Source organism: Protopterus annectens, chromosome 1.part0, assembly GCF_019279795.1.
Source record: "Protopterus annectens isolate FY-2018-M chromosome 1.part0, PAN1.0, whole genome shotgun sequence".
NCBI lineage: Eukaryota > Metazoa > Chordata > Ceratodontiformes > Protopteridae > Protopterus > Protopterus annectens.
In genome coordinates, this window is record NC_056725.1 from 1,546,595,249 (window position 1) to 1,546,618,798 (window position 23,550).

At 41.7% G+C, this 23,550-nt stretch overlaps 1 protein-coding gene across 3 annotated transcripts in view; it reads right to left on the reverse strand.

Annotated features, from left to right (window-relative positions):
* Window positions 1-23,550, reverse strand: part of TMPRSS6 (transmembrane serine protease 6) — a 1,200,807-nt gene that overhangs the window by 524,784 nt on the left and 652,473 nt on the right. For all 3 annotated transcript variants that reach the window (XM_044068021.1, XM_044068020.1, XM_044068019.1), the window contains one exon: window positions 16,481-16,685. In XM_044068021.1, the coding sequence (XP_043923956.1) occupies window positions 16,481-16,685 (205 nt within the window). The remainder of the gene's footprint in view (window positions 1-16,480; window positions 16,686-23,550) is intronic.

Here is a 23,550-nt window from a genome sequence, read left to right on the forward strand (position 1 = left end):
AGTTATAGGGTGCAGTACAGACATTACTTGCTGACAGTTTGCACAAAGGTTTTTTTCACATTTGCTAACCTCAGCAGGCTTATTATACTAGGTGTATTGTGAGTGTATTGTATGCATAGGCCATGACCATATCATATATGGGTTGATGCACCACATGCTGGTACAGACAGGGTCAAACCTTGAATAGCATCCTACCTTCACCTACATGATACTGCAATATAACAGAAAGATGATAAACTTCAACAATTGGCTGAGCTTCTGGTGTCATTCAAAGGGGATCCAGTCTCTGTCTGCCTGTGATGACATGATAGACAAGCCTTGTTGCTTCACTACAGATGGTTTGCCCCTGTCGCCCCTAAGCTTCTGAATACTGGCCAAGGCTCTTGCTGTCCCCATATTACCTTGTTTAGGTAAGGCTCAAAGGTTCATAGGTTCATAGATAGGTACTAGGCTATCGGCCCTGGGGCCTATACAAGCCCAGCCAAAATGGTATCCTGGCTTTTGCCACCCAATACATTTTTTTTCCTGTGCCACTGTCGAGCAGAGACACAGAAGTGATCCCCAGGATGAATTTCCTATTTCCCATCCAGTCATCAAGATTTTTCTTGAAGAGTGCTAATGAGGAGCTTTGTTTGATATAGATAGGTAGTTTATTCCGGAGTATGTGAAGTCTCTGGGACAGGAATCTATACGTCCGGCATGTCCTGTTTATTGTGGTGACAAGGTTTAGGTCCCTAGAGTGTGTAGGTTCATAGGTTCATAGGTAGGTACTAGGTTATCTGCCCAAGGGCATTTATAAGCCTAGCCAGAATGTGTTGGCTTTCGCCTCCCTTTTAAATTAGTTTCCTGGGCCTCTGTCTAGCAGGGCCACTGAATTGATTCCCAGGGGTAAATTTACAATTTCCCATCCACTCATCAAGATTCCTCTTGAAGAGAGTCTGCGAGGGGCTCTGCCTAACATCAACTGGGATTCTATTCCAGAGCAAGGGAAGTCTCTGGGACAGGAATCTATCCCTCCAGCATGTCCTGTTTATTGCTTTGCTGAGGTTTAATTCACTGGAGCATGTGGCTCTAAGAGATTTGTTTTTCTTGAGGTGGAGCATGTCCATTAATTCTGGGTTGGACATGGCCTTATGCATCAGGCATAGATCACCTCTGAGCAGGCAGTAAGCAACCGAGTAGAGCTGGAGTTTCTTTAGTCGAGCTGCATATGGCATCTCTTTGAGGCCCATGATCCTCGTGGTGAGGTACTTCTGTGGTTTTACCAGCTGTTGCATGTGCCAATTAAGGTACATACCAAATGGGGCATTGTACTCTATGATGGGCCTAATTAGTGATGAGTAGAGGGGCACGATGGCCTCTCTTGATTGAGAGGTGAACCCTTTCATGATTAGGTGGGCTACATAGAAGGAATATCTAACCATTTTGGCAATGTGATTATCAGAGGAGAAGTTACTATCTACCTGGGTCCCCAGGTCCCTAATTACATTTTCCATACCTAGTGGATTACCACCTATGTGGTAATTCGTGGGCACTTTGTTTTTTCCAAAGGGGATGACTATGCATTTTTTGGCATTCAGCTTGAGGCCATGGTTTTGACACCAGGTATCTGTCTCTGTAAGACCCTTCTGGAGGATGTCTGTGTCAGCCTGAGAGTCGATTATGGCCCCCATTTTGCAGTCATCTATGAACGTGGTCAGCCATAGTCGTCCCGTGCCTGCCTGCACCTCAGAGAAGTATATACTGAACAGGAGGGGGTCCCAGGACCGAGACCTGTGGGATGCCACTTGTGGCTGGTTTAGAGTCGGACATGGCACCCACAACTCTGACCATGTGTGTTCTATCCGTGAGCCAGTTGGCCACCCATCTTGTGACATAGGGGTTAATGTTCAAGCTGGTAAGCTTGTCTATGATGCCTGAGTGGGGAATGGTGTCGAAGGCCTTAGTGAGGTCCAGGTTGGCTGTGTGGACTACCTTCCCTTCAACTATGGCCTTGGTAATGGTTTCAAAGAAGTCAACTAGGTTTAGGAGGCAGGATCTGCCTTTAACAAAGCTGAATTGGGTAGGGTCCAGTGTCTGGAGGTTCCAAGTGTCTCTGTTTATGAGTTCCATGATAATTTGCTCCATAGCTTTGCAGACCAGGCTGGTTAGGCTTATAAGGCAATAGTTCCCAGGTTCTGTTGTGGCACCACCTTTGTGGAGTGGGATGACTGTTGCTGTACACCATTCTTTGGTACATAGCCCGTGGTAAGGCTGAGTCTGAACAGTGAATTTAGGTGAGGGTTTAGTTCCTTTGGAAGCTTGTGTAAGACGCAGCCTTAGACACCATCCGGTCCCATTGATGCTGTGTTCTTAGCTTTGGAGAGGGCTGTTTTTACCTGCATGTCCGTGATGTCTGAGGCAATGCATTCTTCTAGGATGGACACATGCCCTTTTGGGGTTGAGGAGGGGGATGAAGTTTGCACTAAACTTGTCCGCCAGGATGTTGGCAATGTCAGTTGGTTCAGTGTATTTTTTGCCATTTTGCAGTAGCTCAAAGCATATCTGAGAGTTGCCACCTAAATGTTTGATATAGCTAAAGAAGGCTTTGTGGTTATCTTTAGATTCCTTGGCAATTTTTCTTTAGAAACTGGCCTTGGATGATTTTATGAGCGATCGTAGTTTCTTGCTAACAATGATCGGTGATGCCTTTCCTTTTTGGAATTTTGCTCTATCATGTAATAGTTTCCTCCTTCTGTTGTATAGCTTATTTATGGCCAAGGACCACCAGACTGGTTTCCTCTTTTTGGAGGAGTGAGTCTTGGTTTTACTCAGGATGGCTCAATCCATGCATCCCTGTAGATGCTCATATAATGCACTTGTAAAGGATTCTGCAGATTGGATAGCATTATCCTGTAGCAAGGGGGCTTTGAAACTTTCCACTTCGGTCTTGAGAAGTGTGAAGTTTGCTTTTGAAAAGTTTTTCACAGTGGTTTCCTTGACTGGGGGTGGGGTTGGGATGTGGATGTCCAGTGTGATTACTTTATGATCTGATCTTACCAGTGAGGGGTTTACCTCTGGTGTGGAACACTGATCCCCCATGTTGGTGATGATCAGGTCCAGTATGTTGTCACCTCTAGTGGGTGTGGTGACCAGCTGTTCCAGGGCATTTGAGTTTATAAACTCTAGGAAGCATTGGGCAAAGGAGTTTGTACTTGAGTAATTCTCCCAGTCAGTGTTTGGGTAGTTGAAATCTCCTAATATCATGGTGTTTGGTAGGACCTTTATATTTTCCAGTGTTCTCAGGAATGCTGAGTGAGGGTCCTGAGACAAGGTAGGTGATCTGTAGCAGGCTACGATCTGATAAGCAGCTTTGCCCACTGTTAGTTGCATTTGGATGGTCTCCGAGGCCTTGTGCTGTGCCACTAACCTGGAGGTGTGGGTATCCTTTATGAAAATGGATACACCCCCTCCTTTTGTATTTTGGTCTGGGTTTTGGGGCTGAAGCTGGGAGAGATTGGGATTTCTTTAAGTGGAGCATGTCCAACAACTCTGTGTTTGACATAACTTTGTATGCTAGGCAGAGATCACCTCTGAGTAGGTGATATGTGACAGAGTAAAGCTGGAGTGTTTTGAGACGGTCTGTGTAGGGCATGTATTTGAGGCTGCTAATCCTCTTTGTGAGGTATTTCTGCAGGCTTTCCAGTTGTTGTAGACGTCTTGTGAGGTACATACCAAAAGGGGTGTTGTACTCTATAATGGATCTAATGAGTGATGAGTAGAGGGGAACAATGACCTCTTTTTTTTCTGCATGAGAAACCTTTTGTGATGAGGTGTGCCATGTAGAAGGATTTCTTGACTACTGTGGCGATGTGATTATCAAAGGAGAGTCTACTGACCACCTGTGTCCCAAGGTCTGTTATCACACTTTGAGTGTTAAGTATACTACTACCTATGTTATAGTTCATGGTTACAGAGTTTTTACCAAAGGGGATGACAATGCACTTTTTGGCACTGAGCTTGAGAACATGGCTTTGACACCAGGCATCTGTCTCAATGAGGCCCTTTTGTAGGATGTCCACATCATTAGTAGTTTTGATTATGGCTCCTAGTTTGCAGTCATCTGGAAACTTCATTAGCCAAAGACCTTCTGTGTTAGCCTGTACTTCAGGGAAGTAGATACCAAACAGAACAGGACACAGGACTGAACCCTGTGGTACTCCACTTGTCACTAGTCTGAAGTTGGACTTGGAGTCTGCTACTTTTTCAGTAAGCCAGTTGGCAACCCATCTTGTGACATAGGGATTTATACCTAGTTTAGTGAGTTTATCTATAATTCCAGAGTGGGGGATGGTGTTGAAAGCCTTGGCAAGATCTAGATAGGCTGTGTGAACCACCTTACCCTTGTCTACAGCTTTGGTGACTGCTTCGAAGAAGTCTATCAGGTTTAGGAGATATGATCTGCTTTTTACAAACCCGAAATGGTTGTGGTCCAGAGTTTGGAGCTTACCAATGTCTTTGTTTATAAGTTCCATGATGATACGTTCCATGGCCTTGCAGACCAGGCTCATCAGGCTAATGGGGCACTAGTTCTTGGTGTCCGTGGTGGCTCCCCCCTTGTGTAGTGGGATAACCATCTCTGTGCACCATTCAGCAGGCACAAAGCCTGAGGTGAGGCTATGATTGAACATGGTACTTAGATGTGGTGCCAGTTTGTTCTGTAGTTCATGTAGAATGCAGCCTGGGATGTAATCTGGTCCCATGGATGTCGTGTTCCTGGCTTTCGAGAGTGGTTTTTACCTGTGCAGCCATGATGACAGCAACTTTGCATTTTTCCGGTATAGAGATGGGCTCTATCATGCGTGAGAGGGGGGTAAAGTTAGCACTGAACCTATTTGCCAGGATGTTGGCAATATCAGTTGGGTCCGTATATTTAGTGCCATTGTGCTGTAACTCAGAGCAGATCTGAGTGTTGCCATTGTGATTCTTGACATAGCTATAGAATGCTTTGTGGTTGTCTTTAGAATCAGTGGTGATTTTGTTTTCATAACTAGCTTTGGAGGATTTTATCAGGGATCACAGCTTCTTACTGAGGCTGACCAGGGAGCTCCTCCACTCATGGATTTTACCCTCTTTTGCAACAGTTTCTTCCTCCTGTTGTGCAGTTTGTTTATGGCAGGGGACACCAGATTGGCTTCCTTTTCTCGGAGGATAGAGTCTTGGTTCTGTTTGGGATAGCACGATCCATGCACTCATGTAAGTGCTTATAAAGTGCAACTGTGTAGGATTCAGTAGTCGTAACTGTATTGTCCATCTGCATGGGTGTCCTGACGTTCACCACTTCTGTCTTAAGAAGGATGAAGTTGTCTTTGGAGAAATTCTTTAACATGGTTTCCTTAATGGGGGATGGGGGCAAAATGTGGATATGTAAGGTAATTAGCTTATGATCAGATCGGACCAATGAGGCATTGACTTCAGGTGTGGAACACCCGTCACTCAGGACAAACCAAACCCCATAACCAACACAAATAACCACAAAGTGAGCTAAATGCTACTCATTGCCAGAAGTCTCAGCCTCCAGATGCACACACTTGAGGCACTTCTCAGTATGGAGAATATTGATATCTGTGCAGTAGCAGAAACCTAGTTCAAGGCTCCAGAGAGCATACCAGCACTACCAGGATACTACTCATTCCATACCTTCCAGCATCAGGACCTGGATCATAGCACATAGGGTGGGGATGTATCAATATTCATCAAGGATACCTACACCTCTCTCTACATGCCCTCTACAGGATATGTACCCATAGAATGTTGCACAGCAATGTTCTTACCACTCCACAGGGGTGGGGCCACAAAATACCCTTGGCATTCACGCTCTATGAACCTGGCGAGTCTGATCTGCAAGGCAATGGAGCCAATCATAATGGAAGTCAACAATAAAGACATTGGGAACCTTCACACAGTTGAGCACACCCAGTTTGGCTTCATCAAATGCAGATCACGCCTCCTGAACTGGATGGATTTCTTTGAGGCAGTTAGCCAGGCTACAGATGATTGAAATGAGCTCCACACAGCCTACCTATACCTCACTAAAGCCTTTGACACCATTCCCCAGTCAGGTATCATAGATGAACTCACCAACCTGGGCATGAATCCATACATCACAAGATGGATTGCAAACTGGCTCACAGATATATCCCACAAATTAAGAGTTGCTGGCTACATGTCAGACTCTACACTGGTAACAACTGGTGTCCCCCAGGGTTCAGTCCTGGGGTCCCTCCTGTTTGGTATAGTCTTCTCAAAAGTACATGCCAACACAGGAGGGTTGTGGTTGACTAAGTTTTCTGGGAACTGTAAAGTGTTTGCCATAATAGATTCCCCGGATGACACAAATATTCTCCAGAAGGGACTCTATGAGACAGATGTGTGGTGTCAGAATCATGGCCTCAAGCTCAATGTGGAAGAATGCATAGTAATCCCCTTTGGTGAAAACAAAGTACCCACAAACTACCACATAGGTGTTACCCCCTTAAAACTGACAAGGTAATAAGGGATCTGGGGACACAACTAGATAGTCATCTTTCCTTTGACAACCATGTTGCCAAAGTGATTGGGAAATTCTATGTGGCCCACCTAATCAACAAAGGGTTTGCATCAGGATCAAAAGAGGTAGTGGTGGCCCTCTACTCTTAAGTCATCAGACCCATCATTGAGTGCAATGCACCATTTTGGATGTACTCAACTAAGCATATCCAGCAGCTGTAGAGACCACAGAGGTACCTCACCAAGAGGATTACTGGCCTCAAACAGTTGTGCTATGCAACACAACTGGTAAAACTAAATTTGTTCTCCTTTGTGTACCGCCTACTCAGAGGCCCACTCTGCCTAACATACAGAGCCATGTCCAACACATAACTGCTGAACATGCTCCATCTACGAATAACAAAAGTGAGTCGCACTACACACTCCAGGGATATGAACCTCATCACAACAATGAATACAACATGCTGGTGGGATAGAGTACCATCCCAGACACTTGCCTTACTGTGGAACAGAGTCCCAATGTACATCAGACAGAGCCCTTCGCTGACACTCTTCAATAGGAACCTTGATGAGTGGATGGGAAACAGACAATTCACGCCAGACATCACATCAGCAGCCCCACTAGAAACGGGATTAGGGTACTAACTATTAGAACTAGGGCTTGTGAGACTACCCAATGGGGTGGTGAAAGCTGCACAACTTGCCTAGGCTAATATATGCCTTCGTGATGATAGTCTACTACATACCTATGAATCTATGTGACAGGTACATGTCTACATATAGTAGATGTGTACTTCATTGTACAGTCATGTTGTACAGCAGGCACATGGACCACATACACTGTAATGCTTACAGATACTGGTGGCTGTTATGTACAGTGGGTGAGATGTGCACCTCATGTATTTTGTGCCTTTGGGATGTGTGCTGGATGGCTCCCTGTCATGGTCAGCCTCTTACACACATCTCTGCCCATCCATCTTTGGCTTATTATACTGTGTTCCCCCTACATATACATATATATATATATATATATATATATATATATATATATATATATATATATATATAGGTACATAGGTAGGTAATAGGCTATCTGCCTGAAGGCATATATTAGTATGGCCAGAGTGTGCAGCTATCACCACAGATGGGGTTAGTTCCCTAGACCTCTGTGTAGTACAGCTGATGAAGTGATCCATGGTGTGACAGTTCAGTTTCACATACACTCATCAAGGCTCCTCTGGAAGAGTGTCAGTTAGGGACTCAGCTTAATGTAGGTTGGGAGCCTGTTCCAAAGCAAGGGAAGTCTGTGAGTTAGTAATGTATCCCTCCAATATGTTCTATTTATTCCCAAACTCCGTTCGCTGCACTGAATGTCTGGACTCACTAGATACTCCAAAATTCCTTGTAAAACACTTCTTTATTCAACAATCCGAACCCATTAAAACTTTGTTAAGCGCTTTCATCTACATCAACTAGACTTCATCAGAACACTTACATTAATTAGATGCTGGGTTTTATATGTGCAACTAACCAATCAAACAATCCACTGACTTACATCAATTAAACATTTAAACATTTAAAGTGCTCAGTGCTGGAATATTTTCCTTCCTAATGCTACACATTATATCACTAATAATATTCAAAATTCATCTTATGCAACTCATATAATATTATGTACTTTAAGAACAAAATACTCTTTAAAACATGATTGAAAGTAGTTGATAAAATAAATTCTACTTAAAAAAAGTTTTAATGGGATCGGATTGTTGAATAAAGAAGTGTTTTACAAGGAATTTTGGAGTATCTAGTGAGTCCAGACATTCAGTGCAGCGAACGGAGTTTGGGTATATTTATTTTCTGTGTAGACTTTTGCTGACAGAGGCAACATGTTCTATTTATTGTTGTGATGATGATATCCCTAGAGCATGTGGCACAGTGAGCTTGGGTTTACTTCAGATAGCGCATGTACATCAGTTCTGCATTAGACATGGACCTGTCTGTTGGGCAGAGATCGCCTGAGTAGACAGTATGCAACAGAGTACAGATTGAGTTAAATTCAGTCTTGTTGCATGGGGCAACTGTCTGAGGCCAGTAATCCTCTTGTTGAGGTACTTTAGTGGTCTTTCCAGCAGCTGAAGTTGTCTAGTCAGATTTATCGCAAGTGTGCCATGATACTCCCTGATGGGTCTGATGACTGATGAGTAGAAGGAACCTCCTTTGACCTACAGGCAAAGACCTTGGCAATTTGTGGGAACACATAGCATGATTTTCTAACCACTTTGTGAATGTGTTTCTGGAAGTAGAGATGACTATCCACATTGGTCCATAGATCCCTTATTATTACCTCCATATTTAGGGTGTTGGCACCTGTGTGGTATCTGTATGACTGTAGCTCGAGGCCATAATTTTGACACCACATCTGTCTGACTGAGACCCTTTTTAAGGATGTCTCTGTTGTCCCAAACATCGATTATGACAACCTTTTTGCAGTCATCCACAAACTTTGCTAACCATAGCCCTCATGTGTTTGACTGTATTTCTGAAAAGTATACACCAGACAGGAGGGGTCCCAGGACTGAGCCATGGGGGACAGCAGTTGTTACCAGCTTGAACAGGAGACCACAATTTTTACCTTGTGGGATCTATCTGTGCTCCAGTTGGCAATCCATCAGATGACGTACGTGTTTATGCACAGGTTGTTGATTTTGTGGGTATGACATGTGTGTGGGATGTTGGAAAAGGGCTTTTCAAGGTCTATGTAGGCCATGTGGAGCTCATTTCATTGATGTATGTCCTGGGTGACTGCCTTGAAAACTGTCTAGCAGGTTTAGGAACCATGATCTGCCCCTGACCAAACCAAAATGGGTAGGGTTGGGTGTTTGTAGGCTCCCAATAGCTCTGTTTATGAGCTCCATAATGATGGACTCCATGGCCTTGCAGATCAGGCTTATTAGGCTTATAAGACAATAGTTCCCATGGTCTGTTGTGCACCAACACTTGTGGAGTGTGCCAAACGTTGCTGTAACCCACTCAACAGTTTCATATCCTGTACAGAGGGTGAGTCTCAACAGACTGTTCAGGTGCAGGGTCTGTTTGTTTTGGAGTTCACATATGACACAGCCAGGGAAACCATGTCATCCCATAGATGCCGTGTTTTTAGGTTTGGATAGAGCTGTTCAACCATTGTATATGTGATTTGTGGGTTTTCACAATCTCCAGGTATGGTAATGGGCCCTTTTGTCAGTGAGAGGAGGTAAATATGTATGAACCTGTCTGACAAGATGTTGGCAATGTCAGTCATGTACATGTATTCATTTACACTTTGCACTGACTCAGAACATATATGAGTTTACACTGATATTTATGACATAGTGAAAGAAAGCTTCATGGTTCTCTATGGACTCTTTGGCAATATTTTTGCCAGAACATGGCTTGGATAATGTTAGGAGTGCTCATTTCTTCTTGATGATACTGATCGGAGATTTATTGATCTTCTTTGGATTTTCACTTTCTTTGAACAACTTAAGTACTTGTAGTACATAGTTTGATTATGACAGGGGTCCAATATATTATATGGGTCTGTTTTCATATCACTGTGTGCGCAAGGCAGGATTGATGAATAGTGACAAGTGTCTGGAGTAAGAACTTCAGCTGCCAGATATGTGTGGTCCACTGCTGTACTCAGACATGGCCTAAGTGTGTGAGCATGTCCAGTATGACCTTTCAGTATGTTGCTGACTGAAATTTGCTAAATTTGTTTGTGTGTGAGCATGCCCACTATGGGCATATATACTATATGTGTGTGAAAAATCAAGTTGTTTTTTACTTCAGGGCTCACCTTTGTGTTGTACATCGACAGGAAGCACACTGTGCCTGCAGGGCTTCCATGAGTCAATTTGCAGAGACTTATCAACATTTCTACATACAGGGGGACAGCTATTATTTGTACATTTCTACCCGGGGGGCACATCTGATCATTACTGTGGGTGTACATAGGATGAGGGGTACACCTGACACTTATACACATTTGCTAGGCCTGCACTGCTATGTCAGGTACTCCATTTCAGTCTGTACTGTTGTCTATCGTACTGGCTTGAGGCATACCACTGTACTACAGACCATAGCTTCCAATTACACACATATTAGTTTGTGACTTCATAGCATACCCAACCCAGCTCGCACTGCCTGGCCTGCTGTTATCTGTCTGCATAGGCCTGGGGGGAGGTTACTGATATGCCTCTTCAGAGGGCATGATACAGCATTTGTTTGTGCTTGCGTTTGTCTACAATTGTCCTGCTGGCTGTGACTGTTAGGTATGTGACCCCCACAACTGGTATGTGTGAGTGATTTAAGTTGTGTCTGTGCCAGTGAAATGCTGTCATGGCTTAGTGGTTTAGTACTGTGACTATAGTTCACAGTATGCAGAGTTCGAGCAATGTCACTGCTTTTTATTTTCCTGCTGTGTAGACCTGACTGGTTAAGGAACAGTAAAGCAGGTGTGAGCATGTTTACCTGACTTTGATCAACTTTGCCTGACTTTGCTCAACTTTGCTTGACTTTGCCCAACATTGCCCAACTTTGCCCGACATTGTGCTGGTTAGCGTGGTGCGCAGCTACGCGTAATTGTATTTAAATATGCTTAATACTGGTAAAATTTGCTTAGCAGTGCTTTATATTGCTTAAAATAGGGACTCATGCCTCAGGTGGTGCTGCAGGGCTGCCTGTGTTGGATGCACATATTACACTCCCTATACATGTTTGAAAACAGATAGTGTCAAGTTAGGCATCCCTTTTACTGTATGTGTGAGCCAGAAATTGGTGTCATTTCCAGGGTTCCTGCTGAGTCAGTGTATGTGCTATGCGTTGCCTCTTTTTCAAGGCCAGGGCATACTGGGCATGCCTCCTTCTGCCTACTGGGGCAGGCTCAGGTTGTTCCTCCTCCAAGTCACGCTGTGCCTGTGCAGGCCTTGGCAATGGTGGGGGGCTGTTTGGCCCTGCCCCATGTTGTTCCTGCTGCAGCTGTTTCTGCAGGATCATATTGTGTAGCATGGCACTTACCATGACAATTTGGGTACATGTAGTTGGTGAGTACTGCAAGGCTCCACCAGATGTGTCCAGGCACCAGAACTGTGACTTGAGCATCCCAAACACATGCTCAATTATGTTTCTTGTTTGTGCGTGTGCCTCATTATGGAGTTCTTGTTTGGGTGTGTGTGCATTTCTGATGGGTGTCATCAGCCATGGCTCCAGTGCGTATCCAGCATCCCCCACTAGGTGACCATCAGGGATGTCCCCATTGGCAAATCTTTGGTACAGCTGCGTCAGATGCCAGATGTGGGAATCGTGATAGCTTCCAGGGCAGCCAGCACACACATTCATTATTATGCCCTGGACATCGCACACAACCTGGCAGTTGATGGAGGGGAAGCCCTTGTGGTTGATGTAGACCCTACCTCGTTCACCAGGTGGTGCTTTGATGTGTATGTGCATGTAGTCTATTGCACCCACTACCTCAGGGTATTCTGCTATTTGGTGGAAAAGACGCATATTGCTGGCCAGTGCCTCATGGGAATTGGGGAAATATACATGCTCACCGACATGTGTTGACATGGCATCCAGGAACTGGTGCAGTACCCTGGATGCTGATGCCTGTGAAATCCCCATCATATCACCAGTTGGTCTCTGGAAGGTACCTGTAGCTAGTATTCTTAGGCCAACACATACCTTGGTATCCACTGGGATGGGTTCCCCTCTGATGGTTCTGTGTGCAAGACGTGGCTGGCACAGCTCAACAATTTGCTGCAGGAGGTCTCTGTCCATCCTTTAGTGCTCCAATATCTCCAGCTCATGTAGCCTCTGGTAGGTTACCCTGGGTCTGTACACTCTTCTCCGTCTCCTCACTGTGGGTTGCTCAGCAGCATTCACAACATCACCACCCTCAGCACCTTGCACATGTTAGTTTGTGATAGCAAGAGCAGCCCCTAACATTTTGCCTGACTTTAAAGTTTTTAAGCTTTCCCTCTTTGTATACTGCAGTGTTGCAGAGTTCTTGGGAAAAAACAGGGTAGACTGCTGTTTGCAGAGTTTAAAGTGCTCAGCTGGGCTAGTCTGCTGCCTGTGTAATTGGCTGATTCTGATATATTTCAAATGGCAGCTCTGCTAGTTCTCCTTGGTTAACTTCCTACTACTTTTCCTTCCTTTTCCCTTTCTGTTTCTGCCTGGGGCAACACCGCACAAACGAGTGCACATGCGTGCACACACGCACAGGCAGTGTGCATGTTTGCAAGAAATTTGAGATATTTTCACGGTGTGCACCTTTGGTTTCTGGTTTTCAAAAAGGACAACTGTAGACACGCCTCTTGCAATCCTGAGCAACTCAGAGCAAACACAAGACACTGTGCTCCAATAAGCTTACAGCCTTTCTGATCACACCCCCTCATGATGTTACCTATATTTTACTCTACTACTCACCTACTCCTACACTTACACTCTTGGGACATGGCTCACATGCTGGGGAAAATTGGAATTCACTATCCTTATCCTCATTTGCATAGGATTGCCTACTAATGCGTGGTTACATCTCTCACACTGAGCTTCCCCCCCTTAGCAACCAGTACTCAGTGGCCATGTTGTCTTCAGCCTGCCATTCACCTGCATGGCAGGATAAGCTTTTTAGTGAAAATGGCTATTTTTGGCTCTTTTAAAATTATTTTCTTGTTTTTTAAAGCGCTGCACATTTGCACGGTGCTGCGCTATGCTTAAACATCGGAGATCGGGGAAAAAAAGTTAGATTTTAATCATTTTAAACATTTATAAAGGCCAGTGGCCTTATATTTGGCCATTGGCAGGCTTCCTCAACTGTATGCTTCCTTTATTTGGAGCTGTCATAGCTCTGTTTTGCTATTTGCGAACGGTACTCCGTTACCAATGGAGTACATTTCTGCAGGTAACACTAATCTTACACGGACAGGTTAGTGTTTCCTGGATTGCAAATTTATCTCATTTGCATAGCTTTCAGCAGCAAATGAGGTAATTTGTATACCATGACGCTGTCCGTGCAAGAGTAGCTTTAGCAGCTCTCGTGCATGCCCCTGCTGGCTGTACCTGGATCGCATGGCGGACATATTTCCTCCACGAGCTCCTACACTCTTGCACTCTGTGCAAGCTTTCGTAAATCCAGCCCATTATCTCTAACAATAAACTAAAAATATTGGAATAAGCAGAAATGCTTAGAAGTTATGCAAATAAATATAAAGGAATAATGCAAAATAAACAATTCAGTGATGACCCAAAAAAAGGTTTCATGGAAAACTGGGGAAGCAAAAGGAATAGAAACACTACCCTCCAAAAAAGAAATGTGTATGTTTTAGAGAAATATTTATGAAAACCATCTTAAACATAATAAAGGTGCTGAATGACAGAATAATTAAAAGAATCAGTAGGAAACTTTAATATATATGATATGAAATGGGATGAAGTAACATCCAGAGAAACTGAGATAAAATTAAGAAAACTCTTAACTAGAAAACATAGGGTCAAGTTGCAGACAACACTAATAAATATGAATGTTAAACTTTTTGCAGCCATATTAAAACAAAAGTTTAAGATTATTTTATCTCAGATCTGATCATCATTTTAACTGAGTTTTATGACAGGAAGACACATTCAGAATCATAGGTTCATAGGTAGGTACTAGGCTATCTGCCTGAAGGCATTTATAAGTCTAGCTGGAATGTGTTGGCTTTCACAACCCCCTTAGATTAGTTCCCTGTACCTCTGTCCAGCAGAGCCATTGAAGTGATCCCTGGGGTAAACTTTCTGTTTCCCATCCACTCATCAAGATTTCTCTTGAAGAGGGTTAGCGAGGAGCTAATGTAGATTGGAATCTTGTTCCAGAGCATGGGAAGTCTCTGGGACAGGAATCTATCCCCTCCAGCACGTCCTATTTATTGTTGTGGTGAGGTTTAGATCCCTGGAGCATGTGGCTCGATCGGGTATGGCTTTCTTTAGGTGGAGCATGTCCATCATTTCTGAGTTGGACATTAGCCCTAGAATAATTTTTAGTACAAAACCTTTTTATTAAGAAAATGTTTTTGTATTTTTGATTTATATATCTAAGTCTGCTTTTGCAAGAGCAAATCTCTAGATTTCATTTAGAGCTCTTCAATGATATTAAGTTTTATCTTTAGTTTAACATTCTTTATTGAACTCCTTCAGTCTGTCTTTTAATTCTACTATTAACTTTAACAATGAAGGCTATACCAGTTACACAAAAGAGCTAATTATGAGAGCCAGTTAAGTTTAGCCAAAGCATTTACTGAATACTTAAAGAAAAACTGTGGTCTTAAAATGTGATCCAAGAACTCCCTGTCTGCTTGGTTGGAGGAGTAGCTTGTGACATAACGCCAGGGTGCTGTCTCTCATCCAGATACATTTCAAGGTGCACATAGATAGCTTATTTATACATTATGTTATGGGAATGAAGGGATGGGGTTAAATGCAAAGGGATTCATTTATTTATTTATTTGTCTTTGTTGACTGGGAAAGTCCATCACAATAACAATTGAATTTCAGGCAGTTCTCGGAAAAACAACAGTTACATTTGTCAGGAAAAAAAATTAAAAGACAAGCTTATACAATAAAATATTAACATCAAGAGTTTTTAACTCTATACAATTCTGGTAGCACTAAAGTCTTGCAAGAAGTAAATGGATTTATACTGTAAAATGGAAAATGTTGTAAAGAAGTTTTGGTTCTTATATTTCAGTACAGAAAGGTATATAAATAGTTCAATGGGGTATAATGAAGTAAGTTATAAAATTATGTAGGAGAGGAGATCTAGTATTGTAGAGGTTTTTAAAGAGTTCAAGAAATGCAATGAAGTTATAAAATTATATAGGAGAGATATTGTACAGTAGGACAGTTGTAATAGCATTTGAGTGAGGGAGCAGGTATATGATAATTTCTACCTTGGCTGCCTTTTCTGGATTGGTGTATCTGGAAGGTTTATAACTTAGGTATACAGGGAATGTGATAGGATTATATGAAAAAGAAGTGGGAAAAAGACTATCTTGCCCATTTGTAATCACAGTTTAAGTTAAAGATGAGGTTCAAGAAATCCTAGCCATTAATATAGTGACTAAGCTATTTGAATTTACCTTTCAGGTTTTAGCTTAAAGCACCATAAGGTTATCCGTAGAGAGGCAATTGCTAAGACAGACAGTTGAAACAAGGAATACTCCATTTCTGCTATAGAAGGAACACAATTAATTGCCAGTGCTTAAAAATAGTAATATTTATTTTTTAACTCTTAACTTTTTCATAGGAGGGAGATATTATATTAAGTGCTTGCAGTGGGATGGCAAGGGGGGTTAAATAAAAGTGGATATCATCTACAAATAAAATTCGATATATATATATATATATATATATATATATATATATATATATATATGTAACTGGATAGGTAGATACATGGATATGGATATATATTATCAGTGCAGTCTGCATGTACTATAATCTGATTCCATTTTATAGTCTGTAATTCAGAAGGTGGCAGAGAATAGCACTGCTTTATCCCATGTAGAGAAATATAGAATGTAAAAAATATCCAGTGACTATATATATATTTGACATTTTTGGTAAACTCAACAGCCTTTCAAAAAAGACAAAAATGCTTAAAGTTAGCGGTTTTGTTTCCTGTATGTTGTTTAGTGACCCACAATTATATGCTGCCATGGTAACCATAATGGAGGGAGGTAATAAGCAACAATGTTCCAGATCATTTGAAATTAAGAAAACTGCCAGTCAGCTTCAGACTTGATTCCATGAAAAAAAGACACATCTGATGAGACTATTAAGCAGCAGTGTTGGCACGGTAGTGGTTGTGCTTATAATACTCTTATAATAAAAATAATGCCAGCAAGTATTGATTTCATGCAAATAAACTCACAGAGTGATGAGCGTTTTTTCCAGAGGTAGTAGGTCATCATAGATTGCCAAACGATCCCTGCAGTCAGAGAGAGTCCACTCTACCGTCAACTTAATCATGTGATCTTTTGGAGCCTGCAGGTGCCACATGCATCTCGAGAGAGCAGAGTCCGGTCCTTTAAGAGCTATAAATTCATCAGGCTGAATTAAATTGTATCTGTAGCAACCTAAACAGTAAATAAATATCATTAGAACAATAACACATACAAATAGACATGAGAATCCAAAACTAGCTCTCAAATATCAACTTCAAATTGAAACAGACATACCCATGCTTTTATGTAAGTTGGTCTGTTTCTTTTCAGTAAGTATTTTGTGCTTGTTTTACAATTTATTACACTTCTATCATTTATTTTGCTGAGTGATGATTCATTACTTCTTTACTGCAAGTGGATGAATTCTATACTTTGAGAACACTAAGCCCTTAGCCATCCATCAAGGCTTTTTGCCTGTTGATTGGCAGAAATTAAGCAATGTCAAATATCAGAGTGGCCTGTTTGCTTTAGATTGTCATGTCATGTGAAATCCCAGTATACCTCTCAATGTCTTTCCTTGTAGAGGGGACAAAAGGCCAAAATCAAGGACAGATTTTAAATACTGCCCTTGTAAAGTTAGAAAGTCGCTAGAACAACAGGTTTTATATCAACAAACATTTTATGAAGGATATGAAGTCTGAAACTTAATTGTCTACTATTATTTAATGACTGCAATCTTTAATGACTTGCCAAACAACCACAATTTTTTAAAGGAGCAGATCAAAATATGAATCAAAAATCTGGATATTCTGCAAAATTCTGAGCATGAGAGGTATATACCCTAGACTGATACTGGTACCAGTAATTCTCAAGTTCTGCTCTCTATCAATAACCAAAGCCTAAGGCATTCCTTTTTTGTATCTGATTTTTTTAACCCATTCACTCCCCATTAATATTGTTCTCCTAACTCCACCATCATGTTTACTCATTCCTACTGTTCAGAATCCAGGAATGTTAGTGAAAATGATAAGAGCTGGAATCGCAGCCACAATTTGTCAGAAATTAACAGATTTTGTTCATAGGTTCATAGGTTTATACTAGGCTATCTGCCCTGGGGCAATTATAAGCCTAGCCCGATTCTGTATGGCCTACGCCACCCCTTGATTTGAGTATACTGTGCCCTTTTTAAGGTTTAGTTTACTGTGCCTCTGTCCAATAGTGACACGGGAGTAATCCCTGGGACAAACCTACGATCCCCCATCCACTTATCGAGATTCTTCTTGAAGAGATTCAGTGAGGTGCTTTGCCTCACATGAACTGGAATTCTATTCCAGAGCGAAGGGAGCCTCTGGGTTATGAACCTGTCCCTCCAGCAAGTTCTATTTATTTCTGTGCTGAGGTTCAAGTCCCTCGAGCGTGTGGCTCTAAGGGATTTAGATTTACTGAGGTGGAGCATGTCCATTAATTCTGGATTTGACATAGCTTTGTATGTCAGGCATAGATCGCCTCGAAGTAGGCGGTATGCAACTGAGTAGAGCTGGAGTTTTTTTAACCGAGCAGCATATGGCATCTGTTTGAGACCCTTGATCCTCTTGGTGAGATACTTTTGGGGTCTTTCTAATTGCTGCAGGTGTCGGGTAAGGTACATCCCAAAAGGGCATTGTATTCTATGATGGGCCTGATGAGGGATGAATAAAGGGGCATGATTACCTCTCTTGATCTAGATGTGAAACCCTTTGTGATGAGGTGGGCTATGTAGAAGGTCTTTCTAACCACTTTGGCAATGTGGTTTTCAAAGGAGAGATTGCTATCAACTTGGGTCCCCAGGTCCCTAATAACTTTCTCTGTACTTAATGGGTTTCCGCCTATGTGGTAATTTGTGGGCACATTGTTTTTGCCAAAGGGTATGACTATACATTTTTTGGCATTTAGCTTTAAACCATGGCACTGGCACCAGTTATCTGTCTCTGTGAGACCTTTTTGAAGGATGTTTGTGTCAGCTGGAGAGTTGATTATGGCGCCCAGTTTGCAGTCGTCTGCAAACTTGGTGAGCCATAGTCCTTCCACGTTTGCCTGTACCTTGGAAAAGTATATACCGAACAAGAGTGGTCCCAGGACAGAACCCTGTGGGACGCCACTTGTGACCGGTTTCGAGTCTGACATGGCTCCAGCAACTCTCACTCTGTGGGTTCTGTCTTTGAGCCAGTGTGCAACCCATCTTGTGACATAGGGGTTTATATTTAAGCTGGATAGCTTATCTATGATGCCCGAGTGGGGTATTGTGTCAAATGCCTTTGCAAGGTCCAGATAGGCTGTGTGGACTACCTTCCCTTCATCTATGGCTTTGGTGACTGTTTCAAAGAAGTCAACCAGGTTCAAAAGGCAGGATCTGCCCTTGACAAAGCCGAACTGGGTAGGATCTAGTGTCTGTAGGTCCCCAATGTCTTTGTTTATGAGCTCCATGATGATCCTCTCCATAGCCTTGCAGACTAAGCTAGTCAGGCTTATGGGGCGATAGTTTCCAGGGTCCGTAGAGGCTCCACCTTTGTGGAGTGGGACCACTGTTGCTGTACGCCATTCTGTGGGCACATGTCCTGTAGTGAGGCTGAGATTGTATAGCTATTTTATTTGAGGGATTAGTTCCTTCTGTAGTTCATGTAGGACGCAACCTGGGATGCCATCTGGTCCCATGGAAGCAGTCTTTTTTGCTTTGGGGAGGGCAGCCTTACCCTGAGCATCTGAGATGTTTGGGAGGCAGCCCTCTGCCGGGATAGATACTTGCTCTTTTGGGGGGGAGGGGGTGGAGAAGTTTGCACTGAACCTGTCTGCCAGGATATTGGCGATGTCTGTGGGTTCAGTGTATTTTTTGTCATTTAGAATCAACTCAGAACAAGTCTGGGAGTTGCATCCCAGGTTTCTAACATAACTGAAAAAAGCCTTATGATTGCCTTTGGTGTCCTGTGCAATTTTTCTCTCGAAGCTGGCCTTGGAGGATTTCATGAGGGATCGTAATTTTTTGCTAGTACTGATCAGAGATGCCTTCCCTATTAGGGATTTTGCTCTATCATGTAGTAGCTTCCTCCTTCTGTTGTACAGTTTATTTATGGCAGGGGTCCACCAAACTGGACGCCTGCCTTTGGATGATTGGGTCTTGGTTTTGTTTGGGATAGCATGATCCATGCATTCCTGGAGATGTCCGTAGAATGCATTTATATAAGATTCTGCAGTTTGGGCTGTAGTTTCCACTGGCCCTGGGGCCTTGAAGGATTCCACTTCGGTTTTGAGAAGTGAGAAGTCCGCTTTTGAGAAGTTTTTCACTGTGGTTTTCTGGGCTGGGGGTGGGGTCGGGATGTGGACATCCAATGAAATTAATTTATGGTCTGATTTTACCAATGAGGGATATACTTCTGGTGTGGAGCATAGAGTCCCCATGTTGGTAATGATCAGGTCTAGTATGTTGTCCCCTCTTGTGGGAGTGGTGACTAGTTGTTCCATAGCATTTGAGTTTATAATTTCCAGGAATCTTTGGGCTAAGGTGCTGGGGCTTGAGTAGTGCTCCCAGTCAATGTTTGGGTAGTTGAAGTGTTACTAACTCCTTCTTGACCTATAGGATGCATTGAAATGCCTTCTATGTCAGGCCTAGCACTGTTAACCACTTCTACAAACCTGTTATGTATTCCTCCATAGTCTCAATTTTTATGCATGGAGCTCACATCTAAGGTATCCCCTCCAGGTAGCATCTTTATGGCAGGGCCTGCATGAACATCTCCCATGGGGATATGTGAACCAGGCAAGACATTCATTCTCATCCCTCCCGATGTTCAAAGTTTAAGTTCTAATTTATTCTAGTGTTTATTTCTTAAGCAGTACTACAAAATGAACAAGATAAAATATAAAGACAATATACATAATAAAGAGATATGCTATTAATACAAACAATAAGCCAAGACAATGGAAAAATAAATTGTAAGATAAGCTAAATTATGTTTTGAAGAATGAAGTGACGCCCTTTCAAGACCACAATTTAGAAGTCACTATTGGCTACATAACTAGACCTAATACTGGGACAAATGTTCCACTTGCCAAGGAACACAATGCAAACCCACAGTTTGCAGGCCAGCCCAACAGTTCATTTAATGACAAACTCAAGAACACAAGTTTCTTCTTTTTAATTGTCCTTAATGATCTAAAATAGCAGAAGCAGTTCGAATAATTCAACTGTAATTAGTAGATACAATGCACAGACATCAGAACTTTGTCAATGTCACATTCAGAGCAACCAGATATATTCAGCTACTTGTCAAGCATTCATTTCAGCCAAACTATTAGCAAAACCAGCATACCATTTCTGAAAATCAGAGGATTTGTAAACAAAAATGATAAAGTTCTCATGAAAGTCCAGCAGCTTCTTATACATAACATAAAGTACTCAGATGTTAAGCAATGAAAGAAATCTTTCAATAGCCAAAAATTAAAAAAAAAAAAAAAAAAAGAAAGAAATTCAGAGTCACCATGACAGTCCCTATTCTGGGCCACCAATCAAGGAGCCTCAATTCTCACTACTGACACTGGTGAGGGAAGGTCACTAGGAGCAAAAATAGATTCACATAGTATTTTCAGATGCAGCTCTCTGTACCAAGCACAATTTCCCTTAAGAGCACACAGAAGGGAGCTTACTCCAGACCTGGGGACGCACTCTGTATCTCTCTCTCCAGGCCCCAAACAAGACTCCACACTGACCACTTGGAGCTCTGTGTCCCTATTCAAAGTAGCTGACACACCCACTTGAATATTTGATCTTCAAACACACATACACACACACACACACACACACACACACACACACACACACACACATGGGAAAGGCTGGCACAGATTTACCAGCTGTTGCCCCTCTACCCAGACTATAAGGTAATTACACTGCCAGCAGTAAGTTACTCTAAGGCTCTTACAATGATACCCAATTACACAGAGTGAAATGAATACTAATCAAATGGTAGTGTTGACCAAACAGCAAGGCTTTCAGGAGCAGCCACAGTGTCACCAAATAAATACAGGTACTCTCAAATGTTAAAATATTCTATAAAAGATCAGCCATAATGAAAGGTATAGAAATATTTAATAATAAATAATAAAATAGAAAACATGAGAATACTGAATATCTAATTTCAATAAACACCAGAGTTTCAATCACAGAAAATATAAAAAAATAACACAATTGGATAGATTTAGATGCAGGAAAACAATATTTAACTAATCTCACTATATTTTCCTGACTCACTAAAGAATTACTGTTCCCTGGGTTACTTACTAAAGCAAGGGAAGATTAAGTGTGTTGGGTTGCTTACTATAGCAAGGCACAATGAGGTGTGTGGATGTGTGAGATATTTCTGAGAGAGCTTTCCTGTCAGGTTCTGAAAAATAAAGTGCTGCTGTGAGAGGTCCAGAATATCTCTCACTAATATCTAAAAAAAGCCTTTCAGTGCTGGTTATAGAATGACATCATATCTGGTCACCTGACTCAGGTACAATATGCACCCAGAACTTTGCTAAGATCTGTCACAGCATCTGAAAGCTATAAAACAATTTAAAAAAATTCCACTCTTCCAGGGTAACAAATAGTTCACCCCTAAGAACAATACAATAAGATTATCAGTCCTGAATTTCCCAGACATTTTTGTCTCTGGCTGCAATCAGACCTGTAAAATAAAATCTTTATGGCCTAAAACAACCCATTTAATTTTCAACCTATTTTTCAAAATTAGCTGGACTGGTATTAATCTCTTCCCTTCAAGAATTCACTGTTAAAACATATACATTTAATCAGTTATAATAATACTATCTGACATACATGTATATCTCTTTTCTGAACAGCAGGACCCATTGTTGATGCATTTTTAACACAAGCAATTTTACAAATACATTTTAACACAAGCATCTGTACAAATCAGTGTGATAGCCAAATGACATAAAATTCTTAAGAAAACTCCAGCTAGCTATGCTGGCATATGTTACACATGGCACAGATGGCACTACCTCATATCATCACAGGCACTTCAGTAAATTATTGCAGACACACATTGCTGAAATGAAGCAGTCTAAATTATTCCAGCAGCTAAGAGTCAAAATGTTCATAAAGAAGCAAACATCCATCAGATGAAAGGTTTACAATGCTCAAATGTAAGGCAATAATCTAATGTCTTGGAAGAGTCATAGCAAAATAGATGGGGGATAGGATGTCTAATTGACAAAGTAACATACGACACTATTGTTATGGAGCTAGTCTATTAAGTGTCCAGCATGGAAGGACCACCCTGGATAAGGATTTAAAAAAAAAAAAACACTTTAAAACTTTGAAGAACAAATACAAATGCCCATAGTCTATTGACTTAGCAGGCTGATAAAAATAAATAAAATAAACACTCTCATTTTGTTTGTAGGCAGTCGTTTTAGGACACTCCCCAATACTCCAGCTGGCTATTTTAATGCTGGTAATGCTAATCATTTCCATGCTGCCTGTGGCACAGTCAGGGTTACATACTTCTCTATCATCTTCTAAATGCAAGAAATCTGGACAAAACCAAAAATAATACAGGATGTGGGTCAAAATCAAGGACAAATTTTAAATATTCCTCCCATAAACATAGAAAGTTGCCAGAATAACAGGTTTTGTGTTAGCATGCTTTTCCTGAAGCATATGAAGTCTGAAATTCAAATTTATGCCATTATTTAGTGACTTTAGCCTTCAATGATTTGCCAGGAAAAAAAAAAAAATTTATGAGAAACAGTCCAAAAATATGAAGCAACAATCTGGGCATTTGTGAAAGTTTGAACGGTTGAGAAATATGGCTCCATCATTCATTTTCATGAATTGTAAATGACTGAGACCTCCCTTTCTGTCACCTGCCTTGTAGATATGCATTCCAAAAAAAAAACAGCACAGGTATATATATCACTTAAAGGAGCATTTTACTTGTTTATTTACTTATTTTATTAATTTCTTACCCAGCTAAGTCATCTGGTCCACTGGACTATTTTTATTTTCATTGCAATTCAT